The sequence below is a fragment of the Armigeres subalbatus genome, chromosome 3 (assembly GCF_024139115.2).
Source record: "Armigeres subalbatus isolate Guangzhou_Male chromosome 3, GZ_Asu_2, whole genome shotgun sequence".
NCBI lineage: Eukaryota > Metazoa > Arthropoda > Insecta > Diptera > Culicidae > Armigeres > Armigeres subalbatus.
Window position 1 is genome coordinate 371,151,008 of NC_085141.1, and position 27,583 is coordinate 371,178,590.

Consider the following 27,583-nt stretch of genomic DNA (forward strand, 5'->3'; position numbering starts at 1 on the left):
TATTGTTTCCTGTGCCAGAAAAGACCATTCGTAACCCAATGCTTCAAATTTAAATCTAAAAATGCTAGCGACTGATGGCGATCAATGCCGTTCAAAATAGTGACTTGAGTGACCAACACTGGCGGAAAAAAAGGACCAAATAGTGACTTTCAGCTGCAGAAAAAGTGACCAAATAGTGCCTTTAAATTTCATTTGCAGCGACAAAAATTTACTTTTATATGAAGTTAATAATGCCGATACGAATAATTTTCAAAAATTATGTCTCCCTCTAATATCTTTTGGCCGAAAATTCCAATTCAAAGGGGCAATAAATTCTGCAAAAAATATGAATTGCTAAGACATTATTCAACAAATCCAATTGTGTGCTTATTTGATGGAATGTCTTCACTTGTCATAAATTATTTAGTTCCATTAATTTTCCTTTTTTACAACTAAACGTATTTCGACCTCAAAGTAATGACGGTAATGACGTCTTTAGTCTCTCAAGTCGAGTCGAGTAGAATTAAATGGAATAGTTCGTCTTACGATACATAAAATCTGATGAGTTTGTTTTATTTTATTATTTTTAATATTTTTGTTTGTATTTTCTGCTCCTTTACAAGTCATACAAAATAAAGTGCAATAATGTTGAATATGGGTTCAAACTTTTTCGGAAAATCTTGGCTTGTGTCTGAAAATGAATTTTTTATGACGGAAATTTATTTAAATATTATTTCGACATAGATTTAATTTGACTCACAAAGTTTACAAATATGAACCAAACTCAAAATAATAAAAAATCTTTAAAAAATCACGATTTTTTAATGGAATATCCAAAGTTTATGCATGTTTATGAATGTCTAAATTGTCATCAGAATATATTTTGGAAAATTCTTAAGTAACTATTTATTGGAGCAGATGTCGAGAGACCATTCGTTTTGCTCCTTATGGAAAAAAAATCCCCTACGTAATAAATGTTCGACTCCCAAAATCTATAGATTCATTTTTTTCCATTTTAATTCAAAAATAAATGTTTTTATGTCAGTGTTTAATAATACTTATGTCAAAGAGGTATAAAGCAGGTGTTTTATGGACAAATCAACATAATTCGAAAGAGTTTCACTATTTTACAAGGTTTTCCGGAAACAACAGGACATGTATCTAAAATTGTGTAGCATTGAGATGAAAATATCAAACTTTAATTGAAAAGATGAATCTCAATACTCAACAGTTCAATCGATAAGGTGTAGACACAGATAACAGATATTGAGGCTGATATCCGATACATGTGTAAACATCTGCAACAGTTGATTCAAATGTATTGAACATTAGAAATGCAATTGGCAATCGTTTGGAGATGTGGTGTAGAGCTTAATAATGTTTAAAAGACCATCTGTGACCATCCTGCTTGCATCACTATTAACCCGATTGCATCACTGCGACACTAAACCCCTTCGATTAATCGCTCTTTCAAATTCGGAGCGAATTTGAAGTCTCTAAGAATTGCGAACAGCTTTCTGGCCAAAAATTACTAAGTGGTAATTTTTTTCGAAATCCGTCATTTTATATCCGTCATGAAAAAAGTTTCAAATTTTTCAATATTTTTTTTTTCATTCCGCGGCGATGCTCTTAACGCAACCTAGTCAATAGTTTCAAAATGGTTGAAAATAGTGACTTTTTCCGAGAAGTAGTGACTTGAGGTCGAAAAAAGAAACTTATTAGTGACTGACCTGAAAAAAGTGACCCGCTACCAGGCCTGACGATTATGGCAAATATACTGAACGAAAAAGCAAGCTCCAATTCGATTGCAATAAAGCTTCCAAAGCTTTATCCATCTTTATCTTTTAATCAAAAAGCATAAATAACAACACACTCAAAAACTTTTTAACACATCCTTTTTGAAAACAAACTTGCAGTTTTTACAACATGTTTTTCGATTTTATTTTTGATTGATTGGGGTTGTTTAGTAATCCACGAGAAAGGCATATTCACTGCTAGGTGGATAAATCTGGGTTTTTCTTGGTCATGTCTAACGAAACTTTTGGTAAGTTCTTTGGATCTTTGAATCATTTTTGACATTCTTTGCACATTTGAAGGTAGAAAGCAGGCCTGGGATTTGTCACCTTCATACAGAGAAACCATGCGACAAAACCAAAGAGAAAACAGTCACCTCAAACTGGACAACAAAACCTAACCAACGTAGCTCGATACAGCGTACTACTGGTCTCTCGCTCCGACAAGACATTTTGAATCTTGTCACATACTTATTTTGTTACGATATAGTTGTCGTGTGACGCTCTCCATCACGACTAAGGTTTTGCACAACCAGACGGATTAGAATAGTTAACATGGTTATTGACAAAAAAGTTCGTCATGTCACCTTCGAATTTTGTCGCGACAAAAATTGTTGTCGTTGTCAGCAAAATGTTGTCATTATGAATTGATGACAAAATGTGGGGAAACCACTGAAATGGTGTGGTTTCTGGGTTTAGCCGTTGAAGCCGGTCAATGTGTACGGCATAATAATAATGTGTCGAATATTGGTGATTTTAGTCCAGCTCCTCCTGTTTAACCAAAATCCGTCATTTAATTACATATCTAAAATGTATGTTTAAAAATCACGAATGGTTTGTAATGATCTATATCCAGAAATCTTTTAAGCGGGCCATTAACACTCGAGCACACAAGCTGTTGTATTTTGAACAACATAAACCAAAAAACATACCACGCTGTACATAGCATGAACAAGCCCGCATGAGCGTTTCATGACAGTACACTTATCACGTAAGCACTTATGGGGGGAGTACTATCATTTTCTTACTCTCCATATAAATAAAAAATAATGTGTAAGAAAAAAATTTACATGGGGAGGGGGTTTCGAAAAAACACAGAAAAATGCAGCGTAATAAGTGTACGGCCCCACAACAGTAAATGTATCGAATGTTCCTTAATTGCCCCTAATGTAGGATATTCGCTCAAATAAAATTCCGTATTTCTCTTATACATAAAATATTGCAGTCAAATAAACGTCTATCAGGCAATTGCTACAAACGGTGTACCGGTCAGAATCCACTGAAGTAGATATTTACGCGGACGATTGTACTGCGTAAGTCAAAACCGCGTAAATCACAAAAAACGCGTAAAAACGACTTTATCAAAAGTCGCTGTTTCGTCGGCACCGATTTTTTTTTTCAAAACCACGTAAACAAAATCGGTTTAAAAAATCGTATTAATCCAAAACCCGCTTGAAAAGCACGAAAACTCAATAAACCGCGTGAAAAGCGAGCAAACTTGCGTTGCATTAAGGCTCAGTTATTCGACACTGGGGGATCTTGCTCTATGCAAGAGACACTTTTTTTGTTTTTGTATTAGGCCGTTACAAATATTTAATATACTTTTTGTCCTACTGGTCTCCGAAAGGTCAAGGGGGATAATAAAAAATAAATATTAAAATAAAAAAAAATCAAAAAACTTCTCGGACTTCTCTTAGAGAATGTTTTGAAAATCCTCAAAATTATCCGAATTTTATTTTGTTGCCCTCAAAATATTATTTTTTAGCAAAAAAAATCCGAGGGGAGACAAAATAGATTTTAAATATTTGTATCGGCCTTATTATGTACGTAACAACGCAAAAATAAAATTTCTAAACAGAAAATCTGTCAAAAAAAAAAGAAATAATGAATTATAAAGTGCCCGTTTCGGGATGATAGGTTTCAAATTTGTCCGCTGCTATTGCTCCTCCACGCAGATGGACAAATAGAAGATGCGACATAACTTACTTTCGGGACCAATGTTGTGTCGTGCACAGAGTAGAAACTGTATGCGTTGTCACACTTTTGTCGCAGATGTGTGCTCTAACAAGACATACAACAAAAGCTAATTGTCGCGGTTGGAAAAAGTTGTCATCTGGTCGTGGGGGTCCAGTCGTGCGACGGAAAACTGGAAGTTGACAAGTTTTTTTTGACTGACCATGTTTTTATGTATCTTGTCAGGTGTCACTGACAAACGCGACAATTCCCAGGCCTGGTAGAAAGTAGGGGACTGCCATTATGTTCTTATATATTAAGTAACAGCACGTATTGATGCACATTGAACCATGACTGAATTGGAATTGTTTTTTTTTCCAATGCTGTACCACCAGAAAAATGCTAAAAAATTACAAATTTCTGGGAATGGGCTATATGATGATATGGGGCCCTCCTTAGCCGTGCGGTAAGACGCGCGGCTACAAAGCAAGACCATGCTGAGGGTGGCTGGGTTCGATTCCCGGTGCCGGTCTAGGCAATTTTCGGATTGGAAATTGTCTCGACTTCCCTGGGCATAAAGGTATCATCGTGTTAGCCTCATGACATTTAGGACCTGCTCTGTGCTTTATTTAGGACCTGCTATGTGCTCCGTTTGGGACCTGCTCTGTACTCCGTTTAGGACTTGCCCTGTGCTCTGTTTGCGATCTGTTCTGTGCTCCATTTGGGACCTGCTCTGTACTCCGTTTAGGACCTGCTCTGTGCTTCATTTAGGACCTGCTCTGTGCTTCGTTTGGGACCTGCTCTGTGCTCCATTTGGGATCTGATCTGTGCTCATTTTGGGATCTGCTCTGTGCTCAGTTTAGGACCTGCTCTGTGCTCCATTTGGGACCTGCTCTGTGCTCCGTTTGGGACCTGCTATGTGCTCTATTTGGGACCTGCTCTGTGCTCTGTTTGGAACCCGCTCTATGCTCAGTTTGCGACCTACTCTGTGCTCAGTTTGGGACCTGCTCTATGCCCAATTTGGGACCTGCTCTGTGCTCCGTTTAGGACCTGCTCTGTGCTCCGTTTGGGACCTGCTCTGTGCTTCGTTTGGGACCTGCTCTGTGCTCCGTTTAGGATCTACAATGTGCTCCGTTTGGAACCTGCTCTGTGCTCTGTTTGGAACCTGCTCTGTGCTTCGTTTGGGACCCACTCTGTGCTCCGTTTGGGATCTGCTCTGTGCTTCGTTTGGGACCCGCTCTGTGCTCCGTTTAGGATCTGCTCTGTGCTCCGTATGCAACCTGCTCTGTGCTTCGTTTGGGACCCACTCTGTGCTCCGTTTGGGATCTGCTCTGTGCTCCGTTTTGGAACCCGCACTGTGCTCTGTTTAGGACCTGCTCTGTGCTCCGTTTTGGACCTGCTCTACGCTCCGTTTTGGAACCCGCTCTGTGCTCCGTTTGGGACCTGCTCTGTTCCCTCGTTTGAGAGCTGATCTGAGCTCCTTTTAGGATCAGCTAAGTGCTCCGTTTGGGACCTGCTATGTGCTCCATTTGGGACCTGCTCTGTATTCTGTTTGGAACCCGCCCTATGCTCAGTTTGCGATCTACTTTGTGCTCAGTTTGGGACCTGCTTTATGCCCAATTTGGGATCTGCTCTGTGCTCCGTTTAGGACCTGCGCTGTGCTCCGTTTAGAACCTGCGCTGTGCTTCGTTTGGGAACCGCTCTGTGCACCGTTTTGGAACATGCACTGTGCTCCGTTTAGGACCTGCTCTGTGCTCCATTTGGGATCTGCTCACTTCTCAGTTTAGGACCTGCTCTGTGCTCTGTTTGAGACCTGCACTACGCTCCGTTTGGGAGCTGCTCTGTGCTCCGTTCGGGACCTGCTCTGTGTTCTTTTTGCGAGCTGCTATGTGCTTCGTTTGGGACCCGCTCTGTGCTCCGTTTGGGACCCGCTCTGTGCTCCGTTTTGGAACCCACGCTGTGTTCCGTTTGGGACCTGCTCTGTGTTCCGTTTGGGACCTGCTCTGTGCCCCGTTCGGGACCTGTTCGGTGCTCCATTTGGGATCTGATCTGTGCTCAGTTTGGGAGCTGCTCTGTGCTCCGTTTTGAAACCCGCTCTGTGCTCCGTTTGGGACCTGTTCTGTGCTCCGTTTTGGAACCCGATCTGTGCTCCGTTTGGGATCTGCTCTGTGCTCAATTTAGGACCTGCTCTGTGCTCCATTTGGGACCTGCTGTGCTCAGTTTGAGACCCAATCTATGCTCAGTTTGTAACCTGCTATGTGCTCCGTTTTGGGACCTCCTCTGTGCTCTACTTGCTTATCCCCTCTGTTTGCTTTAAACCGGGCTGGATGTTTTTGCTCAAAAATGGTTCATTAAACGAAGCCGGCAGACACGATAATCGAAAGAAGGCTTAATTTTTTCTCCAACTCCATTTCATAGAATAGCACTTTCCAAGGTAGTATTGGCAAAAAAAGAGCTTAATATATTGACTAAAAGAGCTTAATATATTTTTCTGATAACATAATACTTAAGCTAATTAGACGAAAAATCAAAAATGTTGGTTAGACATAATTTTTATTGCGTTTCTCTAAATAGTATATGTCTTTATTCTTTACAAAAGTTGACATTTTTCGATTTATTGGTATATGCGGGTGTTAAAAATAATTATGGAAAACTACCGATTCAAAATGTTTTCGGGGTAATGGCGTATGGGGTAGTGGGTGGAGCCTTTATAACACCTCTACCTCTATGAGCAATGAGCATGTTGACTGAAGATAAAAACAAAGTTTTCTCCATTTTGTTCAGCAGACATAAAATGATGGACTCATTGCACTGCGGTTTTTTTACGATTCATTTTACGCCAAAACTAATATTTTGAGGGGGCAACAAAATAAAATTCGGATAATTTTGAGGATTTTCAAAACATTCTTTAACAAATCCGAGGATTTTTTTGATTTTTTTCATTTTAATATTTATTTTTTATTATCCCCCACCCTTGACCTTTCGGAGACCAGTAGGACAAAAAGTTAATTAAATATTTGTAACGGCCTAATGTCATATTTTCAAAAAATAAATTGATATAACTCAACAACGAAAAAAGATACAGACAATGTTCTTATTGCAAAACTTGCGTCTCGAAAAGCTTCGAAAGTCTTCAGAAGACATTCGTGAAAAATAAAAGGAGCTACAGAAAAAGTTATTTTTTGGATTGACAACCTTATTTATTCTGCAAGGCGGTTTGTATGTTTTGACCTTCCTAGAGTTTTTTTTATTGGCCACGCAAAATTTGAACAACTTTTCATAACAATGACCAAATGCTTTCGTTTTTTCACAGCACAAAGCCATAAATATGCTTAATGATCTGTACTGATGAAAATGTCAACATTCCATCAAAGTTTCAGGATATTTGGATTTGAAGTTAATGCCTCAATATGGGGTCACTTGATCCCCCATTAGTCACTCATACAAAATTTTGACGAAAAAATGAAAAAAAATATAAATCTGTTCTCAGGTTTCTTATTTTTTTGAGATTTGACAGATTTGATGATGGGTTAGCAGGAAAAATTATTTATTGCGTAGATATCATAGAAAGGGGATCAAGTCTCCCCAAATTTTACAATTGCATGTGCTGTCGAATTCAATAACAAAAATTGTTCATGTTAACGCACAGCAATTCGAAAATTCCGCGTGCTTTAACCCGTTAACGCCCAGTGATCTATTTATAGATCTGAAGCGCTTAACGCCCAGTGATCTATTTATAGATCAGTTACATTTTTTATATCTGTTGGCAAGTTTCAGCTCAAAAGCTATACATGTCTTCGTCAATACTGTTCTTTGAACTAATATCTTTCATATGGTGAACAATTTAAATCGGAACTGACTCACTAGGTGGCGTAGGCGTCCATAGAAAACTGAACTTTTTCATACAAAAATCAAGTAATGAGTAGTGAACGTCCAAACAGCATCACTCTATACCTCAAAAACCTGACTAGATAGCTACATGGAGTCTTCAGCAAAGTTGTTCAGAGTACCTTGGCGGGTCAAGAACTGATCCAAATAATTCTGAATTTTTGTACGAGGTGGCGCTAGTGAGCATCCAAACTTCTTCTACATAAAACATCAATCTGTATCTCAAGAACCTGACTAGTTAGCTATATGGAGTCTTCAGCAAAGTTGTTCAGAGTATCTTGGCGGTTCAACAACTGATCCAAATAATTCTGAATTTTTGCATGAGGTAGCGCTAGTGAGCATCCAAACTTCTTCTGCATAAAACATCAATCTGTATCTCAAGAACCTGATGAGTAAGCTATATGGAATCTTCAGCAAAGTTGCTTAGAGCATCTAGGCGGTTCAAGAAATGATCGAAATAATTCTGAGTTTTTGCATGAGGTGGCGCTAGTGAGCATCCAAACTTTTTCTGCATAAAACATCAATCTGTATCTCAAAAACCTGACTAGTTAGCTATATGGAGTCTTCAGCAAAGTTGTTCAGAGTACCTTGGCGGTTCAACAACTGATCCAAATAATTCTGATTTTTGCATGAGTTAGCGCTAGTGAGCATCCAAACTTCTTCTGCATAAAACATCAATCTGTATCTCAAGAACCTAATGAGAAAGCTATATGGAATCTTCAGCAAAGTTGCTTAGAGCATCTAGGGGGTTCAAGAAATGATCGAAATTATTCTGAATGTTTGCATTAAGTGACGATAGTGAGCATTCAAACTTCTTCTGCATAAAAGATCAATCTGTATCTCAAAACCCTGACTAGTTGGCTATATGAAAACAACGTTGCATCCTTCTACTATGCTCGCATCAATATCCGATAATACTCCACTTAGGTCTTCACACGATGAGTAAATTTCAACTGGGTCAGGAGCACGAATATCTCCATCCAATACTAGTTCATCATCGGCGGAACTTTCGTCGCTGGATTGTTCTGGTGCTGGTGGCAAAGCAACTATCTTCTCCCGTTGAACCTTTTCAATGGTGATATGATCGATGGCAGCTTCAAATGTTTTGAATTTCATCTCAAGCAATCAGAATCTTCATAATTTTAGTAATAAATATATACTGCTGATAATTATTATTATATAAAACCTACCAGTACATCGACCGGATAAAGGAAAATAATCAAATTATACTCCACTGCGCACTTCTAAAGATCCTCCCACGAACAAACTCGTTGTGAAACAAGGGAAGTTGCGAAAGACACATAAAACCAGTTCGCTAATATGCGTACCAATTCTTATTGACCGATTTCGTAAACATGCTCAAGGAGGAATAGAAGAAATCATTTTGTTGACGTTATGGAGGTACCGATTGAATTTGATATGATGTTCCTAGTTTGCAGTCTTATGTTATATTGGTTTCAAAGCAGCCATATTGAGCAAGTCATGAACGCCATGGCCGTAATAAAACCAAACAGTGCAGTACGGATCGTTATGTAGAGAAGAAATCTTTTTCAAAGCTTCGAAACCACCACCAATGAAGTTTGTTTCGAGTGATCCGTGAGTGTGCGTGTGTTGAGCTGTTAGAACCTTTTTCAACAATGTGCGTCGCACAAAAAAAAAGAATGTGACGATGAATGAATTTGCTCCTTTATGCAATGTGCAACCAAATGTTGTAGGGAAAAGTATGGGTGAGGACGAGAGATAGCGAGAGAATGAGCGACAGAGAGATAGAGTGAGTGTGAGAGAGATAGAGTGAGAGACAGAAAGAGTGAAAGAGTGAGAAAGAGACAAAGTGAGAGAGAAAGAGTGAGAGATTAGAGAGAAAGAGTGAGAAAGGGCGAGAGAGAAAAAGAGTGAGAGAGAGGAGCGAGAGAGAGTGAGAGAGAGAGAGTGAGAGCGAGGAGCGAGAGAGAGTGAGAGAGAAGAGCGAGAGAGTGATAGAGAAAGAGTGAGAGGGAGAGAGAGAGAGAAATAGTGAGAGGGAGAGAGAGAAAGAGTGAGAGGGAGAAAGAGAAAGAGTGAGAGGTAGAGAGAGAAAGAGTGAGAGGGAGAGAGAGAAAAAGTGAGCAAGAGAGATTAAAAATTTCCATTTTACTTGATTCGTTCTTGAGTTAGGCACAAAAATGTGGTTCATTCCAAATTAATCCACCTAGAGTTGGTGGTGAGAAAAACATAAAGAGAGATCAAATTTGCACTTTATGGGGGATAGATTTTACTTTAGTTTAATAATATTTTTTGTATAACTCTGGAACGCAATAGCCGATCGAACCAATTCTCAATAAGAAACAACTAAATCGCAATCCGCGTCGATTGCAACTTGTTGCGAGCAAATTGTATAAAACTAAGTGTGTCTGTACATTTGTACACACACACATACAGACATCACCTCAATTCGTCGAGGTGAGTCGATTGATATATAACACACCGAGCCTTCTATCAAGAGTTCGAGTTTGGAGTGATCCTATAGAGTGAGAAAGGCAAAAATAGCATGAGGTTTCATTGCTACATAAATTATTTCAAGTTTTTTATATTGTGCCTTGCAACAAAATGACAACTTTCGTGATCATTTTCAAGGCTCTCATAGATGGGAAAAAATTGTCCGCAGTACAAATAGCACGTGCTATCTAAGCATCCATCGCCACAATCCACCATGTGGCGGTCGAATTTTCAAAAAATATCAATGTAGATTTTGTTCTGGGGGTATGTTTTTCATTTTCTGTTGCGATTAAAAATAGGCGGAGTAGATTTTTTTATGAGCGGTACAGTATCGAAATGTTTTGATTAAAATAAACGCAAATTATGATCATTTTTTACCGCTGTATTATTTTAAACCACCAAAATAGTATTTTGGTCGCAAGACTGTTTTTAATTTTTACGATGATGGTCGATCATTCGTGTTGGTAACATCGCATGTATCGGCCAAAGCATCAGTACCAGCAGTCCACAAAAGCAGCATCAGTCAGCATCTTCTAGGAAGTGGCAAAGCATCCTTGCGAAATAACCGCCAGTGACCAAAACCATTCCAATGCAATGCCGAGTGATTACTCATATTCGTTAAATGTTTACAGATATATCGACTAAAAAGTCAAGCTTCCATAATGTCAGTACAATTGTAACGCAACTGCGCACTTTTGTATGCTGGCAGTGTAAATGAAGTGTGCTAGATAAAAATCAGACAGATCAGACTAGATTGGAATACAATAATTGACGATGAGATTAAAAATAAAACGGTCTGCACGAATGTTGATGACGAATCAGATATTCAGAGGCTTTCAAGGGAAAAGGGAAACAAAATTTCACACAACTTTTTTGTATACTGTTATACGATGACCTTTTATTTGAACAGTATCTTAACAATAGGACACAACACAACGATAGAACGTTCTCCCCTATGGAGTGTGATGCTGGGAATCCATTTACTTTTATGAGAATTTAATTTTCTGCAACTTATTTAGGCGCCATAATTGTCAATATAATATTCATTGGTTAGATAAGGAAAAATAGTTTTGTCACTCAATCAACTAATAGTTTTGAAAATGATGTTGTATTTGCCAAGGAAACAAATTGGTATTCAAAAATGGATTCGCTAATCGAAATTCAATTTATGATTCCTCATTCATCCTAATTTGATTAGAACATCGCAGTTAATTCACAACTAGCCAAACTCACCTCGATACCAGAGCTGACTCAAAGTCGATTCGTTTCTCCAACCACGGTTTACACTTCATCCATTCAATCATCAGACTCGCTCTCTGTTCTCGTTTTCTCCACACGATGTACTGCCCACGAAAAAGCAGAATCTTACGCCGCCGTTCATGACGCGCCGCGCGCAATCCATGTCAATGTGGGGAGCTGTTTGTTTTTGATTTTTCGGCAGGCTCCTACCGCAAGTCCGCTAATTATCATCGAGAACACGGCTGCAGCGATAGAAATCATCATGTCGCGGTGCCCACCATTAGAGGCATTAGTAATTCGGTGACTGTGACCAAGTGTGCATCATTTATCCCCCTGCCTCTGGTGCGGAGCAGCATGATCCTCGTGGCGAAGTTAACGCTGGGACTGTCGTTGTTGTTGTGGTTCTGGTGCGGAAGTTCGGTCCTAGGATATGGATTGCTGCGGAATGAGTGCGTGTGTGACCCGCTGAATGCTTTCCTCGATTCGTTGCCGCTAAATCGTGAACGAACGGTGAATTGTTTTATTTTTTGAAAATGTTTGCGCTCCAAATCAAAACACGAATATATTTTGTATTGGATCTTCTCGGCAGGATCAATTGCTGGAGATCGATGGCTATCAAGGCAGATCATACAGAGTTGTCACGCGTGATGGATACATTCTGAAATTGTATCAAATTTGGCGTGATCAACCACCGGCGGTGAACTCATCTCGCGGTGCTATTCTGCTGCAACATGGGATCATGCATTCTTCAGCGGATTGGTTAGTGCTGGGCCCGACCAGATCGATCGCCTACCAATTGGTAGACCTCGGTTACGACGTGTGGCTCGGAAACAGTAGATCTTCGCTGAACTCGCATCAGCACGAAAAGTTGTGCACCTGCTCCAAGGAATTCTGGGACTACAGCTGGCACGAAATAGGGTTCTATGACTTGCCTGCGATGGTTGATACGGTTCTGGCAAGGACAAAGCAACCCAAAATTCGACTGTTGGTTTACTCGGAAGCCGGAGCCGTTGCAATGGTTATGCTCTCAACCAGACCCGAATACAACGACAAACTGATCGCGCTGGATGCCTTGGCTCCGGGAGCGTATGTCTCCAATACGTGGTACCGCTTTTTGGCCCTACCGTTCGCCAAAATACCGAAAGTTATCCAAGTGAGTAAAAAAACATTCTTCAGTGTATTCTAATTCTTTTATTCAATTCCATGTTCCCCATTTACCGAAACAGTCGGCATATGCAATCTACTCGACCAACGAAGTCACGGTAGAGGCCTGCGAGAAAGAACGAAAAATCTGCACCGATCTGTACTACCAGTTCCTGAACGGGGAGAGCGTCGGCATGAACCGCAGCTGGGTGGACCGAATCTACCAGGCCATGCCTGCGGGTGGTTCCATCAAGGAGGTCCTGCACTACGTCCAGCTCATCTGGACCCGCAAGTTTGCAGCGTTCGATTACGGAACGGGCAAGAACCTTCGGCTGTACGGCCGGAAGACACCGCCCGAGTACCCGCTGGATCGCGTCTCGATACCGGTGAACATCCACTACGGGCTGCGGGACAAAATCGTTGATCCGGTGGGGGTGATGCGACTGGGGTCCCGCTTGATCAACAGTCCGCGGGTGAGGATGCGGCCGTACGAGGAGCTGCAGCATTCGGATTTTATATATGGGGACGCTGCTTACGAGATCGTGTACAAAGATGTGTTGAGGTGGATTACGGAATAAATTGGATGTGATATGGAACGGAATGTGGAAATTGTGTTTTGAGTGTTCTTGTTCAGATCATTATGGTTTAAAATGCGACTGAAAAGTGTTTAGATATGAGTGAATTATTGTATTCTAAGCGTGCTGGTGAATCTTTTGAAAATGAAATCCTAAGTTCAGACACAAAAACTTTTAAAATCTGAAACTGATCTTTTAAAACATGGAATATTTTGAATTTCTGAAACTTGTGAACTTTTTGTGAGCTTCCAAATCTTCATCTGATCATTTAAGTATCTGAATATCTGATCCTCTAAAACTGCTAAAGTTCAAAAAGTTCAAAAGTTTTGATCTTCGATCTTTTTTGATCAAATCTTCTGATCTCAAGATTTTTTGAACTTCTGAAACTCGTGAATTTGTAAACATCTGACTTTGGAAACTTGTTGAAAATGTTCAAAACCTTTTGTAAATGCTTGAAACTGCTGAACTTCCAAAACTTGTGAGTTTTGATTTTCTAAATTTTTAAAGCGAACCCTCAATTTTCTGATAGTGCTGATGTTCGTTATCAAAATTCAGATTTTTTCTGGGTTTTAAGCCTGTCGAACATAATAACTTTTAAACTTCTAAACCTCGAAAACTGAAAATCGCTGAACTTAACATCTGAACTTCTGACCTTTTAAAACTTGTGAACTTCTGAAGTTCAAAATGTTCGTCTTTATATATTTGGTGAATATTTTGAATTTCTGATATTCTGAAATTTGTTGAATGAGTACCCGCTGGATCGCGTTTCGATACCGGTGAACATCCACTACGGACTGCGGGACAAAATCGTTGATCCGGTGGGGGTGATGCGACTGGGGTCCCGCTTGATCAACAGTCCGCGGGTGAGGATGCGACCGTACGAAGAGCTGCAGCATTCGGATTTCATATATGGGGACGCTGCTTACAAGATCGTGTACAAAGATGTGTTGAGGTGGATTACGGAATAAATTGGATGTGATATGGAACGGAATGTGGAAATTGTGTTTTGAGTGTTCTTGTTCAGATCATCACAGTTTATAATGCGACTGAAACGTGTTTAGATATGAGTGAATTTTTGTATTCTAAGCGTGCTGGTGAATCTTTTGAAAATGTAATGCGTAAGTGTCTGAACTCACTAAACCTTTTAAAATCTGAAATTGATATAGGGTTTCTTACCCCATTCCCGGCCTAACATGCGCACGACTGCATTATTTAATTGATATTTATGACTAGGAGCTACTTTTCCTGAATTTTGTGGGCCATGTAATATTGCGATGAGGTTCACCTCTGCTTAAAAAATAGTTATTCTTGCTAAAAACCGCTCGAAAAAGCTTTTATTTGATTTAAATTAACATGGTGCAGCACTCATTTCAGTCATAGGAGATTGCTTATCTGGCATACCCCAAATCTCTTCGGCATATGCAATATTTTACTCAATCTCTCAACATCTTACTCTCAATCTCTCTCTCGAAACGGTAGAAAATGAGACGTAAACAAAAATATGCACGTTCCACGATACCGTGATGCCAGATGGTATTATTCATAATAATTTTTAATTGGTTGAGAAGATATATGCACTCATCCAAATTCCTTCCAAATACTTGAAAAAATATTGCTTTTAGTCTTTGAAATTTAGATAATTATAAATAACATAAAAGCGTCAACGTTTTAGACAGTTTTCCTATTAACGACGAAGGATTATCTTCATACTAAAATAAGACTCATGGCCTTTTGGCAGCACTGTACAGCTAGAAGTTCTTGGGCCGAGGTGATTTTTGTTAGGTTTGAGGATACATTTTTAAATGTATTCTAATATGTTTATATAAAATCTAGTGATACGAACAATTAGAAAAGATTGAAGTGCGTGATATTAGCATTTTTGTGTGGTGATAAACAGCCTGAAGCAATGGTTGTATCGAGCACTGTGAAGATTTTCAGGTAGGTGTTTATTTGATGATACCGTTTTGTAAAAGAGGAAAGAATCACTCCGGCTCAGTGGTGTTGCAACGAAGAGCAAAAGTTTGGAATCTACATTTTTAATTTCTATAATTGGATCGATTAGGAGTGAAATAAATGGTTGAAAAATATTGAGTATTGTGCGCGATAAATAGGAGACATTTTAAAAAATATCAATCATAAACCTACGGCTACCAAACAGTATAAATAATTAGTTTTTTGTGCAGTGAGCCGGGAATGGGGTCCATAGGCCCAAGTAGTGATTTACCCTATTAAAACATGGAAAATTTTGAATTTCTGAAACTTTTGAACTTCTTGTGAGCTTTCAAATCTTCATCTGATCATTTAAGTATCTGAATATCTGATCCTCTAAAACTGCTAAAGTTCTAAAAGTCCAAAAGTTTTGATCTTTGATCTTTTTTTGATCAAATCTTCTGATCTCAAGAATTTTTGAACTTCTGAAACTCGAAAATGTTCAAAACCTTGCTTGAAACTAACTTCCAAAACTTGTGAGTTTTGATTTTCTAAACTTTTAAAGCACCCTCAATTTTCTGATAGTTCTGATGTTCGAAATTATCAAAATTCAGATTTTTTTCTTGGTTATTAAGCCTGTCGAACATAATAATTTTTAAACTTCTAAACCACGAAAACAAAAAATCGCTGAACTTAACATCTGAACGTCTGACCTTTTAAAACTTGTAAACTTCTGAAGTTCAAAAAGTTCGTCTTTACATATTTGGTGAATATTTTCAATTTCTGATATTCTGAAATTTGTTGAATGCTCACATTTTACAGCTTTTGTGTATGTTTGTTTGTTTGAAATTTCTGATCTTTCGAAGGATCTAATCTTCTTAAAATTCTGATTTTTCGAAACATTTGATCTTATGGAATTTGCTCAATGTTGAACCTTTTTTATTCTTTTGTGAATTTTTGGAACATCTGATCTTCTATAAGTTCTGACTTCTGAAAGATCATATCTTTTGATACTCCTGATCTTCTAAAACTTGATACTCCTGATGTTCTGAAGTTCAAAATGTTCACACTTTTGACCTTCAGGGGATAGCTTTTTGTGAATGTTTCATCATCTGAAAGTTCTGATCTTCCGCAACTTCTAATCTTCTGAAACTTGATCAATTTTCAAACTTTTTAGCTTTTTGTAACTGTGGGAAACTTTTGATCTTTCAAATCCTAATTTCCGAAATCTTCTGAAATTTCCGACCGTCTGCGATTTCTTATCTTCTAAAACAAGTTCAATGTTCAACCATTTTAACTTTATTTCAATGTTTGAAGCATCTGAACTTCCAAACGATCTGAGCTTCTGATAGTTCAGATCTTCCGTAACTTCTGATCTTCTAATTCTTGATCAATGTTATGATCTTCTGAAACATGTTCAATTTTCGATTATTTTAACTTACAATGTTCTGAAAACTCAAATGTGAATATGTAAATTATGTGGAAGATTATGATTTGAAAAATATATTGGAGTTAACCACTTTCCTTCGAAGGGACTCAAACCCACGACCTAGAGTGGTGTTTTTAACCAACTAAGCTATGAAGGACCTCCATCTGCCCTACGCAACTTAGCGACTATTGAATGAATCCGAGATTACCTAATTTTGTACGCATAGTCGAATCATTCACAATCCATTTGTGAATATTTTGAATGGACAATTAAGTTTGATTGAACTAATTTAACTTTTTGTGAATGTCAAACACGGTAGTACGCGTGAACATGAATTGAAGTTCAAAATATGTTTTGTCAGTGTTTGAAACTTCTGATCTTTTGCAGGTTATGATCTACTAAAAATGCGAATCTCTCAAAGTTGACTGAATCTGGTTCAATTTTCAATTTATTTAACTTTTTTTTAGTCAAATACAGGCAGGTCGTATGTGAACTTCTAAAAATCAAAATGTAAGAAATTTTAAGCTTTTTTTTAAATTTTGATTTTCTAAAACTTTAAACTTTTTTGCTTTTTGTGAATGTGTGAAACTTCTGTTCTTCTGAAAGTTCTGAACTTCTGAAAGATCAGATCTTTTGAAGCTTCTAGCCTATAGCAACTTGTTCAACGTTCATACTTTTTAGCTCTCGGTGAATGTTTGAAGCTTCTGATCATTTGAAAGTTCCAATCTTCTGAAAGTTCTGATTTTCCGCAACTTGTGACTTTCTGAAACTTGATCAATGTTCAAACTATTAAGCTTTTGAAGCTTCTGGAGTTCAAAATGTTCGGACTTTGAGGCTTTTTGTGAGTTTTTGAAAGTTTTGATCTTCTGAAAGGTCAGATCTTTTGAAACTTCTGATCTACTGAAACTTGTTCAACGTTCGCAATATTTACCTTTATTGAATGTTTGAAACTTCTGATCTTTTGAAAGTTTTAATCTTCTGAAATTTCAAATCTTCCGCAATTTCTAATCAACTAAAACTTTATCAATGTTCAAACTTTTCAGCTTTTTGAGAATGTGTAGAACATCTGATCTTCTAAAGGTTCTGATCTTTTGAAACTTCCGAAGTTCCAAAAGTTCACTAGCTTGTTTAAAAATTCTTATCTTCAAAAATGCGAATCTTCTGACAGTAGTGATCTTCTGATGCTTCTGATCTTCTAAAACAGTGGTTCTCAACCTTTTTCTTGAGAGGTACCCCTTCGAACTTTTGCATGATTTGAGGTACCCCCTCTTGAAAGCAGGCTTCCAATCCTCTTGAACACATAATTCCGAGGAAAGCTCCTTTCAGATTTTGAGTCCCTTTAGAGTAGGCTTCCGCGCCTCTTTATTAGAGGCTTCTGAGCCTCTTGTAGAGAGGCTTCCGAGCCTCTTGAATGCGGTTTTCGAGCCACTTGAAAGGAAGCTTCCGTTGCATCTTGAAAGAACGCTTCTGAGCCTCTTGATAGTATGCTTCCAAGCCAATTGAAAAAATAATTCTGAGCTTCTTGAAGCAAGGCTTCCGAGCCTCTTGAAAGAAGGCTGCCGAGCCTCTTGAAAAGAGGCTGCCGAGCCTCTTGAAAGAAGGCTTCCGAACCACTTGAAAGTAGACTTCCGAGCCTCTTGAAAGCAGGCTTACGAGCCTCTTGAAGGAAGGCAACCTAACCACTTGAAAGGAGGCTTCCGAACCTCTTGAAAAGAGCCTTCCGAGCCTCTTGAAAGGAGCCTTCCGATCCTCTTGGAAAAAGGCTTCAAAGCCTCCTGAAAGGTGGCTTTTGAGCCTCTTGAAAGAAGGCTTCCGAGCATCTTAAAAGGAGGTTTTTGAGTCTCTAGAAAAGGAGACTTTTGAGCCTCTATAAAAGAAGGCTTTTGAGCTTCTTGAAAGGAGGCTTCCGAGCCTCTTGAAAAAAGGCTTCCGAGTCTCTTGGAAGGAGGCTTCCGAGCCTCTTGAAAAAATCGTTCCAAGCATCTTAAAAAGAGGCTTCGGGACCTTTTGAAAGAAGGTTTTTGAGCCTCTTGAGAGGCTTCTGAGCCTCTTGAAAGGTGGCTTCCGAGCCTCTTGAGAGGAGGCTTCCGAGCCTCTTGAGAGGAGGCTTCCGAGCCTCTTGAGAGGAGGCTTCCGAGCCTCTTGAGAGGGGGCTTCCGAGCCTCTTGAGAGGAGGCTTCTGAGCCTCTTGAGAGGAGGCTTCCGAGCCTCTTGAGATGAGGCCTGAGCCTCTTGAGAGAAGGCTTCTGAGTCTCTTGAGAGGAGGCCTGAGCCTCTTGAGAGGAGGCTTCTGAGCCTCTTGAGAGGAGGCTTCTGAGCCTCTTGAGAGGAGGCCTGAGCCTCTTGAGAGGAGGCTTCTGAGCCTCTTGAGAGGAGGCTTCTGAGCCTCTTGAGGAGGAGGCTGAGCCTCTTGAGAGGAGGCTTCTGAGCCTCTTGAGAGGAGGCTTCTGAGCCTCTTGAAAGGAGGCTTCCGAGCCTCTTGAAATGAGGCTTCCGAGCCTCTTGAAAGGAGGCTTCCGAACCTCATGAAAGGAGACTTCCGAACCTCTTGAAAGGAGACTTCCGAACCTCTTGAAAGGAAGCTTCAGAACCTTTTAAAAGGAGGCTTCCGAACCACTTGAAAGGTGGCTTTCGAGCCTCTTGAAAGGAAGCTTCCGAGCCTCTTGAAAGGAGGCTTCCGAGCCTCTTGAAAGGAGGCTTCCGAACCTCTTGAAAGGAGGCTTCCGAACCTCTTGAAAGGAGGCTTCCGAGCCTCTTGAAAGAAGGCAGCCAAACCACTTGAAAGGAGGCTTCCGAGCCTCTTAAAAGGAGGCTTCCGAACCTCTTAAAAGGAGGCTTCCGAACCTCTTGAAAGGAGGCTTCCGAATCTCTTGAAAGAAGCCTTCCGAACCTCTTGAAAGGAAGCTTCCGAACCTCTTGAATGGAGGCTTCCGAACCTCTTGAAAGGAGGCTTCCGAACCTCTTGAAAAGAGGCTTCCGAACCTCTTGAAAAGAGGCTTCCGAACCTCTTGAAATAAGGCTTCCGAACCTCTTGAAATAAGGCAGCCTAACCACTTGAAAGGAGGCTTCCGAGCCTCTTGAAAGGAAGCCTTCGAGCTGCTTGGAAGAAGGCTTCCGAGAGGCGTAAAAGGATGCTTCTAAACCTCTTGCAACGAAGCAATCGAGTTTTAGTGAAAAAAAAAATCATTTTATTCATTTGACGTTTTGTTCGTTTTATCTTTTGTTCCGCAGCCCTTCATACATTGTGCTGGTTGTATGAATTGGGATTTATTGATCGCATTACATATTATGTACAATATAATTTTTTGAAATAGAAAATACACAAAAATCAAAACTCTATAAATAAGTTTTGATTGAAATTGTAATATGTCCGCCATTACGCATTTTTGTCCGAGGTACCCCTTAGGGCCAGCGAAGGAACCCCCAGGGGTACCTGTACCCCAGGTTGAGAACCGCTGTTCTAAAACATGTTCAACTTGGTTTGCTTTTTGTGAGTGTTTGCTACTTCTGACCTTGTGCTAGTTTTGATTTTCTAAAACTTCTAGTTTTTAAACTTTTTAGCCTTTTGTGATTGTTTGAAACATCTAATCCTTCGTAACTTTTGAACTTCTGAAGGTCGAAATTTACACTTGAATGCTTGAAAAAAAAATATCTTCTGAAAATGTGCAACTTCTGAAAGTTGTGACTTCCGAAACTTCTGATCTTCTAAAACAATGTTCAATTTATTTAAGTTTTTGTGAATGTAAAACACTGAAAAGCCGTTGATGGGTCGAATATGCCATTTGATCGAACAAACCATTAAAATGAAAGCCATACTGGCCAAAATCATTTTGCCGCGAAGTTGATTTGACCTAAATGGACATACGTCCAAAAATTTTGTACGGCCGAACTAGCTAAAAAGTCGTTTGGAAGGAAAGACCATTTGGCGAGCAAGTCATGTGGAAAAAAAGTTGTTTAACAGAATAGATCACCTGATCAAAATGTTGTTTAGCCAAAAAGGTCGTTTGCCCGAGAAATAGCAAAAGTGAAAAATGAGAAGTGATTAGTGATGATTGGTAGCTAGACTTACAGAAGCGTTAATTGAAAAATAAAGAGTGAGAAGTGAAAAGTAATGCAACTATCTTATCAGTTATCACTTCCCACTGTGTAAATCGAGAAATGAGAAGTAAGACGTTACTCTTCATTCTGAGAGAAATGAGAAGCGAGTGAGACGTTTCACTTTGATTTTCTCACTCCGCATTTCTCATTTTGCACTTCTCACATTACACAGTGAGAAGTGAAAAGTGATGCACCTCTCTTCTCACTTCTTATTTCTTACTTCTCACTTTCCACGGTGAGATATGAAAAAAAGTGAGAAGTAAGACCTTTCACTCGCTTCTCATTTCTCTCAGAATTGAGCAGTGCGAAGTGAGAAATGAAAAAAAGTGAGAAGTAAGTCCTCTCACTCGCTTCTAATTTCTCTCAGAATTGAGCAGTGCGAAGTGAGACGACTAACTTTTCACTTCTCAGCCTTCATTCCTAACTACTCATTTCTCTCTTGTCAATTCTGGCTTTTCAAAGTAATAAATAAGAAATGAGGAGTGGGAGACGTCTCACTTCTCATTTTTCACTTCTCGATTCTTACTTTTCAATTTTCAATTATCATTCATTACTTCGAACTTTTTACATTCATTTTTGTTCGTTCCAATTAACATTGTCGGTCAATGATTCAAAATTAGCAAATAACTTGTTTATCCAAATGACAACGACCATTTCGACCAAACGGCATTTTCTTCCAAATGGTTCATTCGGCCAAACGATATGACTCTTTCTGTCAAACTGATCTTCTAAAGATTTCTTATCTTCGTAACTCATTCACAAACATTTTAGCTTTTTTAATGTTTGAAACATTCAACGTTCACACTTTTTAGCCTTTGGTGAATGTTTGAAACATGTGATCTGCTAAAAGTTTCTATCTTCCAAAAATGCGAATTTTCTGAAAGTTGTAATCTTCCGAAATTTCTGGTCTTCTGAAACATGGTTAATGGATCTTCTGAAAGTCTTGAATTTCTAAAACTCCTGGTCTTCAAATTTTTTAGCCTTTTGTGAAAGATTGAAAATTACTATCTTCTTAAAGTCCTGCTATTCCGCAACTTCTGATAGTCTTTTTCAAACTTGTGAAATTCAAAATGTTCGTATTTTTAAGCTTTTAGTGAATGTTTGAAATTTCTCATCTTTTGAAAGTTCCAATGCTCTAAAAGTTCAGATCCTCGAAAACTTGATCAATGTTCAAAATTTCTAGCTTTTTGTGAATGTTTGAAACATCTGATCTTCTGAAAGTTTTGATCTTTGAAACTTCTGATCTTTTGAAACTTGAGAGCTTCCGAAGCTCAAAATGTTCGTTAGAATGTTTGAAAATTCTTATTGTCTCCGAAAAAGTGAATCTTCTGAAAGTTGTGATCCTCCAAAACTTCTGATCTTCTGAAACATGTTCAATGTTCAACTTTGTTTAGTGAATGTCAAACACAGAAAGGCCGTTTGGTCGTGAACTTCTGATGTTCGAAATGTTCGGACTTTTAAGCTTTTTGTGAGTGATTGAAACATCTGATCTTTTGAAAGTTTTGATTTTCTGAAACTGTTTGGCTTTTAGTGAATGTTTGAAACTTCTAATCTTTCGAAACTTCTGAGTTTCCGAAGTTCAAAATGATCACTTGAAGGTGAATAACATGTATCTTCTGAAAGTGTGCAACTTCTGAAAGTCGTGATCTTCCAAAACTCCTGATCCGATAAAGTCGTTTGGAACAGGAAAGTTTGAAAGAAAAGTGAGAAGTGATTAATGATGATTGAAAACTAAAAGTAAGAAAAAAGAAGTGCGAAATGACAAATAAAGAGTGAGTAGTAAAAAGTAAGACATCTTTCTTAGCACTTCTCAGTCCACATTTCTCACTTCACATTGTGTAAAGTGAGAAGTGAGACGTTTCATTTTTCTTTGCTCATTCTGTATTCCTCACTTTGCATTTCTCACTTTACACAGCACTTCTTATTCACTTTTCACGGTGAGAAATGAGAAAAAAAAAGTGAGAAGTGAGACCTCTTCTTATTTCTCACTGCCCACTGTGAAAAGTGAGAAGTTCGAAGGAGGAAATGTGAATTGAGAAGCCAGAATTTAGTAGTGATAAGAACGACGTCTAGCTTTTCACTTCTCACCCTTCACTTTTCACTTTCACCCTGAAGTATAAAATGTTCCGACTTTTAAGTTTTTTGTGAGTGTTTGAGACTTCTGATCCTTTAAAAGTTTTGATTTTCTAAAAGTTCCGGTCTATAAACTTTGTGTGAATGTTTGAAACTTCTGATTTTTCGAAACTTCTGAGCTTCCGAAATTCGAAATGATCACTTGAGTGCTTAAAAAAATATCCTTCAAAACTCCAAAAATGTTGCTGTTGTTTGGCCGAATATGCCATTTGATCTAACAAACCTTTCAAATAAAATCCATACTGGCCAAAAGGCGCAAATGTGATTTGGCCAATATGGGCATACGTCTAAAGTTCGGCCGAACTATCCATTCGGCAAAAAAAAGTCGTTTGGCAGGAAAGGCCATTTGGCGGCCGAAAAGATCACCTGGGCAAAAATGATGTCTGGCTGAAAAGATCGTTTGCCCGAAAAATAGCGAACGTGAAAAGTGAGAAGCAGATAAGTCGTTTTGAAAATTTGGTATTGAAATAAGGAAAAAGTAAAACATCTATCTTAGCACTTCTCAGAAGTGAGAAATAAGGCTGACTTCTTATAGTTAAGAAAGTAAGTTATAGTTTATAGTTAAGTTAAGTTAAGTAAGAAATGAGAAGTGAGACGTTTCTTTACTCATTCCGCATTTCTTACTTTGCACTTCTCCCTTTACACAGGGAGAAGTGAAAAGTGGTGCGCCTTTCTTCTCGCTTCTTATTCACTTTTCACGGTGACAAATGAGAAAAAAAAGTTAAAAGTGAGATCTTTTACTCTTCATTTCTCGCTTCTCACTGTGAAAAGTGCGAAATGCGAAGGGAGAAATGTAAATTGAGAAGCCAGAATTTAGTAGTGAGAAGTGAGACGTCTAACTTTTCTCTTCTCACTCTTCATTTCTAACTTCTCATTTCTCTTTTCTTTTTTTAGCTTTTTGTGAATGTCAAACACAGAAAAAATGGCCTTCAACTTCTGAAGTATAAAATGTTGCTACTTTTAAGTTTTTTGTGAATGTTTGAAACTTTCGATTTTCCGAATCTTCGGAGCTTCTGAAGTTCGAAACGATCACTTGAATGCTTAAAAAAATATCTTCTGAGAGTGTGCAACTTCTCAAAGTTGTGATCCTGCAAAACTCCATAAATGTTGCTGTTGTTTGGCCGAATATGCCATTTGAAACCCATACTGGCCAAAAGTCACTTGGTCGTAAATGTAATCTGGCTAATGTAACCAGCAAGCGTCATACGAAACGCGGGACGCCTATCTGTATTAGGTCACTGGCTTGGAAATTTACATAAAAGAAGTGCATTCTGCATAGATTTTGGACCAAAAAAATCTTTAAAAATATTTGTGAGACCGTATAAATTAATGTGATTAAAATAACTTTGAAAAATGAAGTCAAAAAATGCAGCGTCCCGCGAAATGCGGGACGTCTGGTCACATTAGATTTGGCCAATATAGACATACGTCAAAAAATGTGGTTCGTTTGACAGGAAAGGCCATTTGGCCGAACAAGTCATGCGGCCAAAAATATAGTTCGGTCGAAAGGTCACCTGGATAAAAATGATGTTTGGCCGAAAAGGTTCTTTGCCCGAAAAATAGCGAACGTGAAAAGTGAGAAGTGATTATTGATGCTTGGTTACTAAAAGTAGGAAACAAGAAGTGTGAAATGACAAATAAGAAGTGAGAAGTGAAAAGTAAGAAATCTATCTTAGCACCTCTCACTCTTCTTTTCTGACTTCTCATTGTGTAAAGTGAGAAATGGGAAGTGAGACTTTTCACTTTTCTTTGCTCATTCCGCATTTTTCTATTTGCACTTCTCACTATACACAGCCTCTTTTCTCATTTCTTATTCACTTTTCACGGTGAGAAATGAGAAAAAAAAGGTGACAAGTGAGGCCACTCACTCCTTATTTCTCGCTTCTCATTTCTCACTTCATACTGTGAAAAGTGAGAAATGCTGCTGTTGTTTGGCCGAATATGCCATTTGATCCAATAAACCATTGAAATAAAACCCATACTGGCCAAAAGTCATTTGGGCGCAAATGTGATTTGGCCAATATAGACATACGTCCAAAAATGTTGTTCGGCCGAACTATCCATTTGGCCGAAAAAGTCGTTTGACAGAAAAGGCCATTTGGCCGAACAAGTCATGCGGCCAAAAATGTCGTTTGGCCGAAAGGTCACCTGGGTAAAAATGATGTTTGGCCGAAAAGGTCATTTCCCCGAAAAATAGCGAACGTGAAAAGTGAGAAGTGATTATTGATGATTGGTTACCAAAAGTAGGAAACAAAAAGTGCGAAATGACAAATAAGGAGTGAGAAGTGAAAAGTAAGACATCTATCTTAGCACTTCTCAATCCTCATTTCGGACTTCTCATTGTGTAAAGTGAGAATTGAGAAATGAGACGTTTCACTATTCTTTGCTCATTCCGCATTTCTCCATTTATACAGTCTCTCGTCTTCCTTCTTATTCACTTTTCACAGTGAGAAATTTGAAATGAAAGGATGAGAAGTGCAAACTTTCACTCCTTATTTCTCGCTTCTCGCTCTCTCTGAATTGAGAAGCAGAATTGAGTGGCGAGGAGTGAGACGACTAGCTTTGCACTTTTCACCCTTCATTTCTAACTTCTCATTATTCTTTTCTTAATACTGACTTTACGCAGTGATAAATAACAAATGAGGGATGGAAGACGTCTCGCTTCTAATTTTTCACTTCTCGATTCTTATTTCTCAATTCACAATTATCATTGATCACTTCACACTTTACACATTCACGTTGGTCAAATGATCCGTTTAGTAAATAAATTGATCAACCAAATGGCATTTTTTAGTTAAATGACTATTTCGACCAAACGGCATTTTCTGGCAAATGATTTATTCAGCCAAACGGCCTATTCGGCCAAATGACCCTTTCTTCCAAACGGAATTTTCGGCCAATTGACCTAATCTAATCGGCCAAATGTCATTTTCAGCTATACGATATTTTCGGCTCTTCGACCTGTTCGGCCAAAAGACATTATTAGTTCGGCCTTATGAACAGTTCAGCCATTTCTGCTAAACGACCATTTCGACTTAAGGGCATTTCGGACAACCATGCGTCGGAACGTCCTATTCGGCCAAATGGAATTCTGCTAGGTAACTTTCGACGAGTTATTCGGAAAAATCTGGTAGCGAATGAGTTTCGATCAAACAACGGCTAACAATACGACGAAAGTGTCATCTGAAACAGCTTATCTACTGCATGTGGTGAAGATCTTATCTTTTGCAACTTGTGATTTTCTAAAGCTCAAAATGATTAACTTCTGAGCTTTTTGGGAATGTTTGAAACTTCTGATCTTCTGAAACTTGCAAACTCCCGAAGAATTAAACATCTTGACTACTGACCCTTAGTGTTGGTAAAAACTCAAAATCTCAAAACTCATGAACGATTCAAATCATTCGTGAGATTGTTTATTCGTTTATGTATTAAAATCCAACTGACAATAAAATGTCTGAATGAATAAAACTAGTTGGATACGGACAACGGTACGGAAAGAGTCGAGTATCCGATGACGAAACACGTCGACTGGTACGTCGAAGTCAAACAGGTCGAAAAACTCGTTGAACCGCCGGCTAATTGACCGAGTTGGCTCGTGTAGTGCATAATTGTAAGTCTGTGGTTCTAGATACAAAAAATATCGTTGACGAAGAGGTTTTTCAGGTACATGCAGATTAAGTTGCGGCAGTAGTTTTGGACAATCGATATTTTCGGTAAGTAGCTTCCCAGCAAACGTGGCTGGAGCGGCTATTCGTCTTACTTCTAGTAGTTCGATGCCAATCAAATCGGGTCGCACCACCTAAGAAAACGGAGAGCGTATTGAAACGCTCCAAACTTGAATTATCTGTTTGCGATTTGAAAGGCTCCCAACTTGAATCATCCATTTGAATTATCGAAGGTTTTCTTTTGTTCTTCTTCGCATTTGAAACTCTAGATTTCTAAAATTGATAAACTTCTAAACTTGCCCTGATTTTGAATCCTTCAACATTTGCACTTATGAAAATTGGAACTTCAAAACTTTTGAATTTTTGTACTCATGAATCTGCTGTACTTATAAAAATCTAAAACATCTAAAAACGAAATTTTTCAGATTTTATTTTAAATTTTTGAAATATGAAAATCCAAATTTTTGATAAATTACCAAATTACTTAACTTTCAAATTTAAAAACCATTAAACATGCACCTGGACATATTAAATTCAAGAATTTGTAAACTCATGTTCATCATTTTTTCTTGGTTTTATTTCTTCACATATGATCATCTGACCTTCTATACAAACAACTGAGCTACTAATTGAGACTTCATACTCTTAACTTCTCACTTCATGTATTATTTAATGCAAATGTTGAACTATTCAGTTTCTAAGCTTTTAAACTCTGAGGTGCACCAACCCAGGGCTGAAAACCTCAATAATAAAGAAAAAAAAGCTTCTAAACTAGGTCAATTGAACTTCTGAACTTTACATTTCTGCACACAGCCTTTTAACTTTCACAAACTTGGATCAATCTAATTTTTAAGATTTAAGGCCTTAGAAATTCCAGAAGTTTTCTTGGTTTTGAATATCTGATCTTTTGGTCAAACATTAAATTTTATGGTTTCAACATATCAAAATTTCAGGACCTCGACAATTCCGAATATCCGAACTTAAGAGCATCAGTACATTAATCAGAAAGTATCAAAATTTCAAAACAAAAGACCTTCAGTACTTCATAACTTATGAACAAGGGCATGTCAGAGCTTCAAAAATTTGGTCCCAGAATGTGTGAGAAAGAAACCTTGCAATTCCTTTTTCAGAAATTTCAAGATGTTTCAACCTACGTAACTCCAGAATTTCAATAAGCGTCCTGTGCATCATAACTCAGAAACAAATTTAGTTTTTTAATGAACCTCCTTAACCCACGGCACTAGAATACAGCAGTTCAAAGTGCGCTGATGGTGATCCATTGAA

The 27,583-nt window shown here is 38.5% G+C and overlaps 2 protein-coding genes across 5 annotated transcripts in view; one reads left to right on the top strand and one right to left on the bottom strand.

Moving 5' to 3' along the window:
- Window positions 1–27,583, bottom strand: part of LOC134226456 (atypical protein kinase C) — a 576,984-nt gene that overhangs the window by 235,659 nt on the left and 313,742 nt on the right. The gene's annotated exons all lie outside the window — the stretch shown is intronic.
- LOC134223594 (lipase 3-like) lies at window positions 11,428–13,071 on the top strand. The gene is made up of 3 exons (XM_062702777.1): window positions 11,428–11,837; window positions 11,917–12,480; window positions 12,554–13,071. Exons 1-3 carry the CDS (start codon window positions 11,682–11,684, stop codon window positions 13,046–13,048), a joined length of 1,215 nt encoding a protein of 404 aa, XP_062558761.1. The 5' UTR covers window positions 11,428–11,681; the 3' UTR covers window positions 13,049–13,071.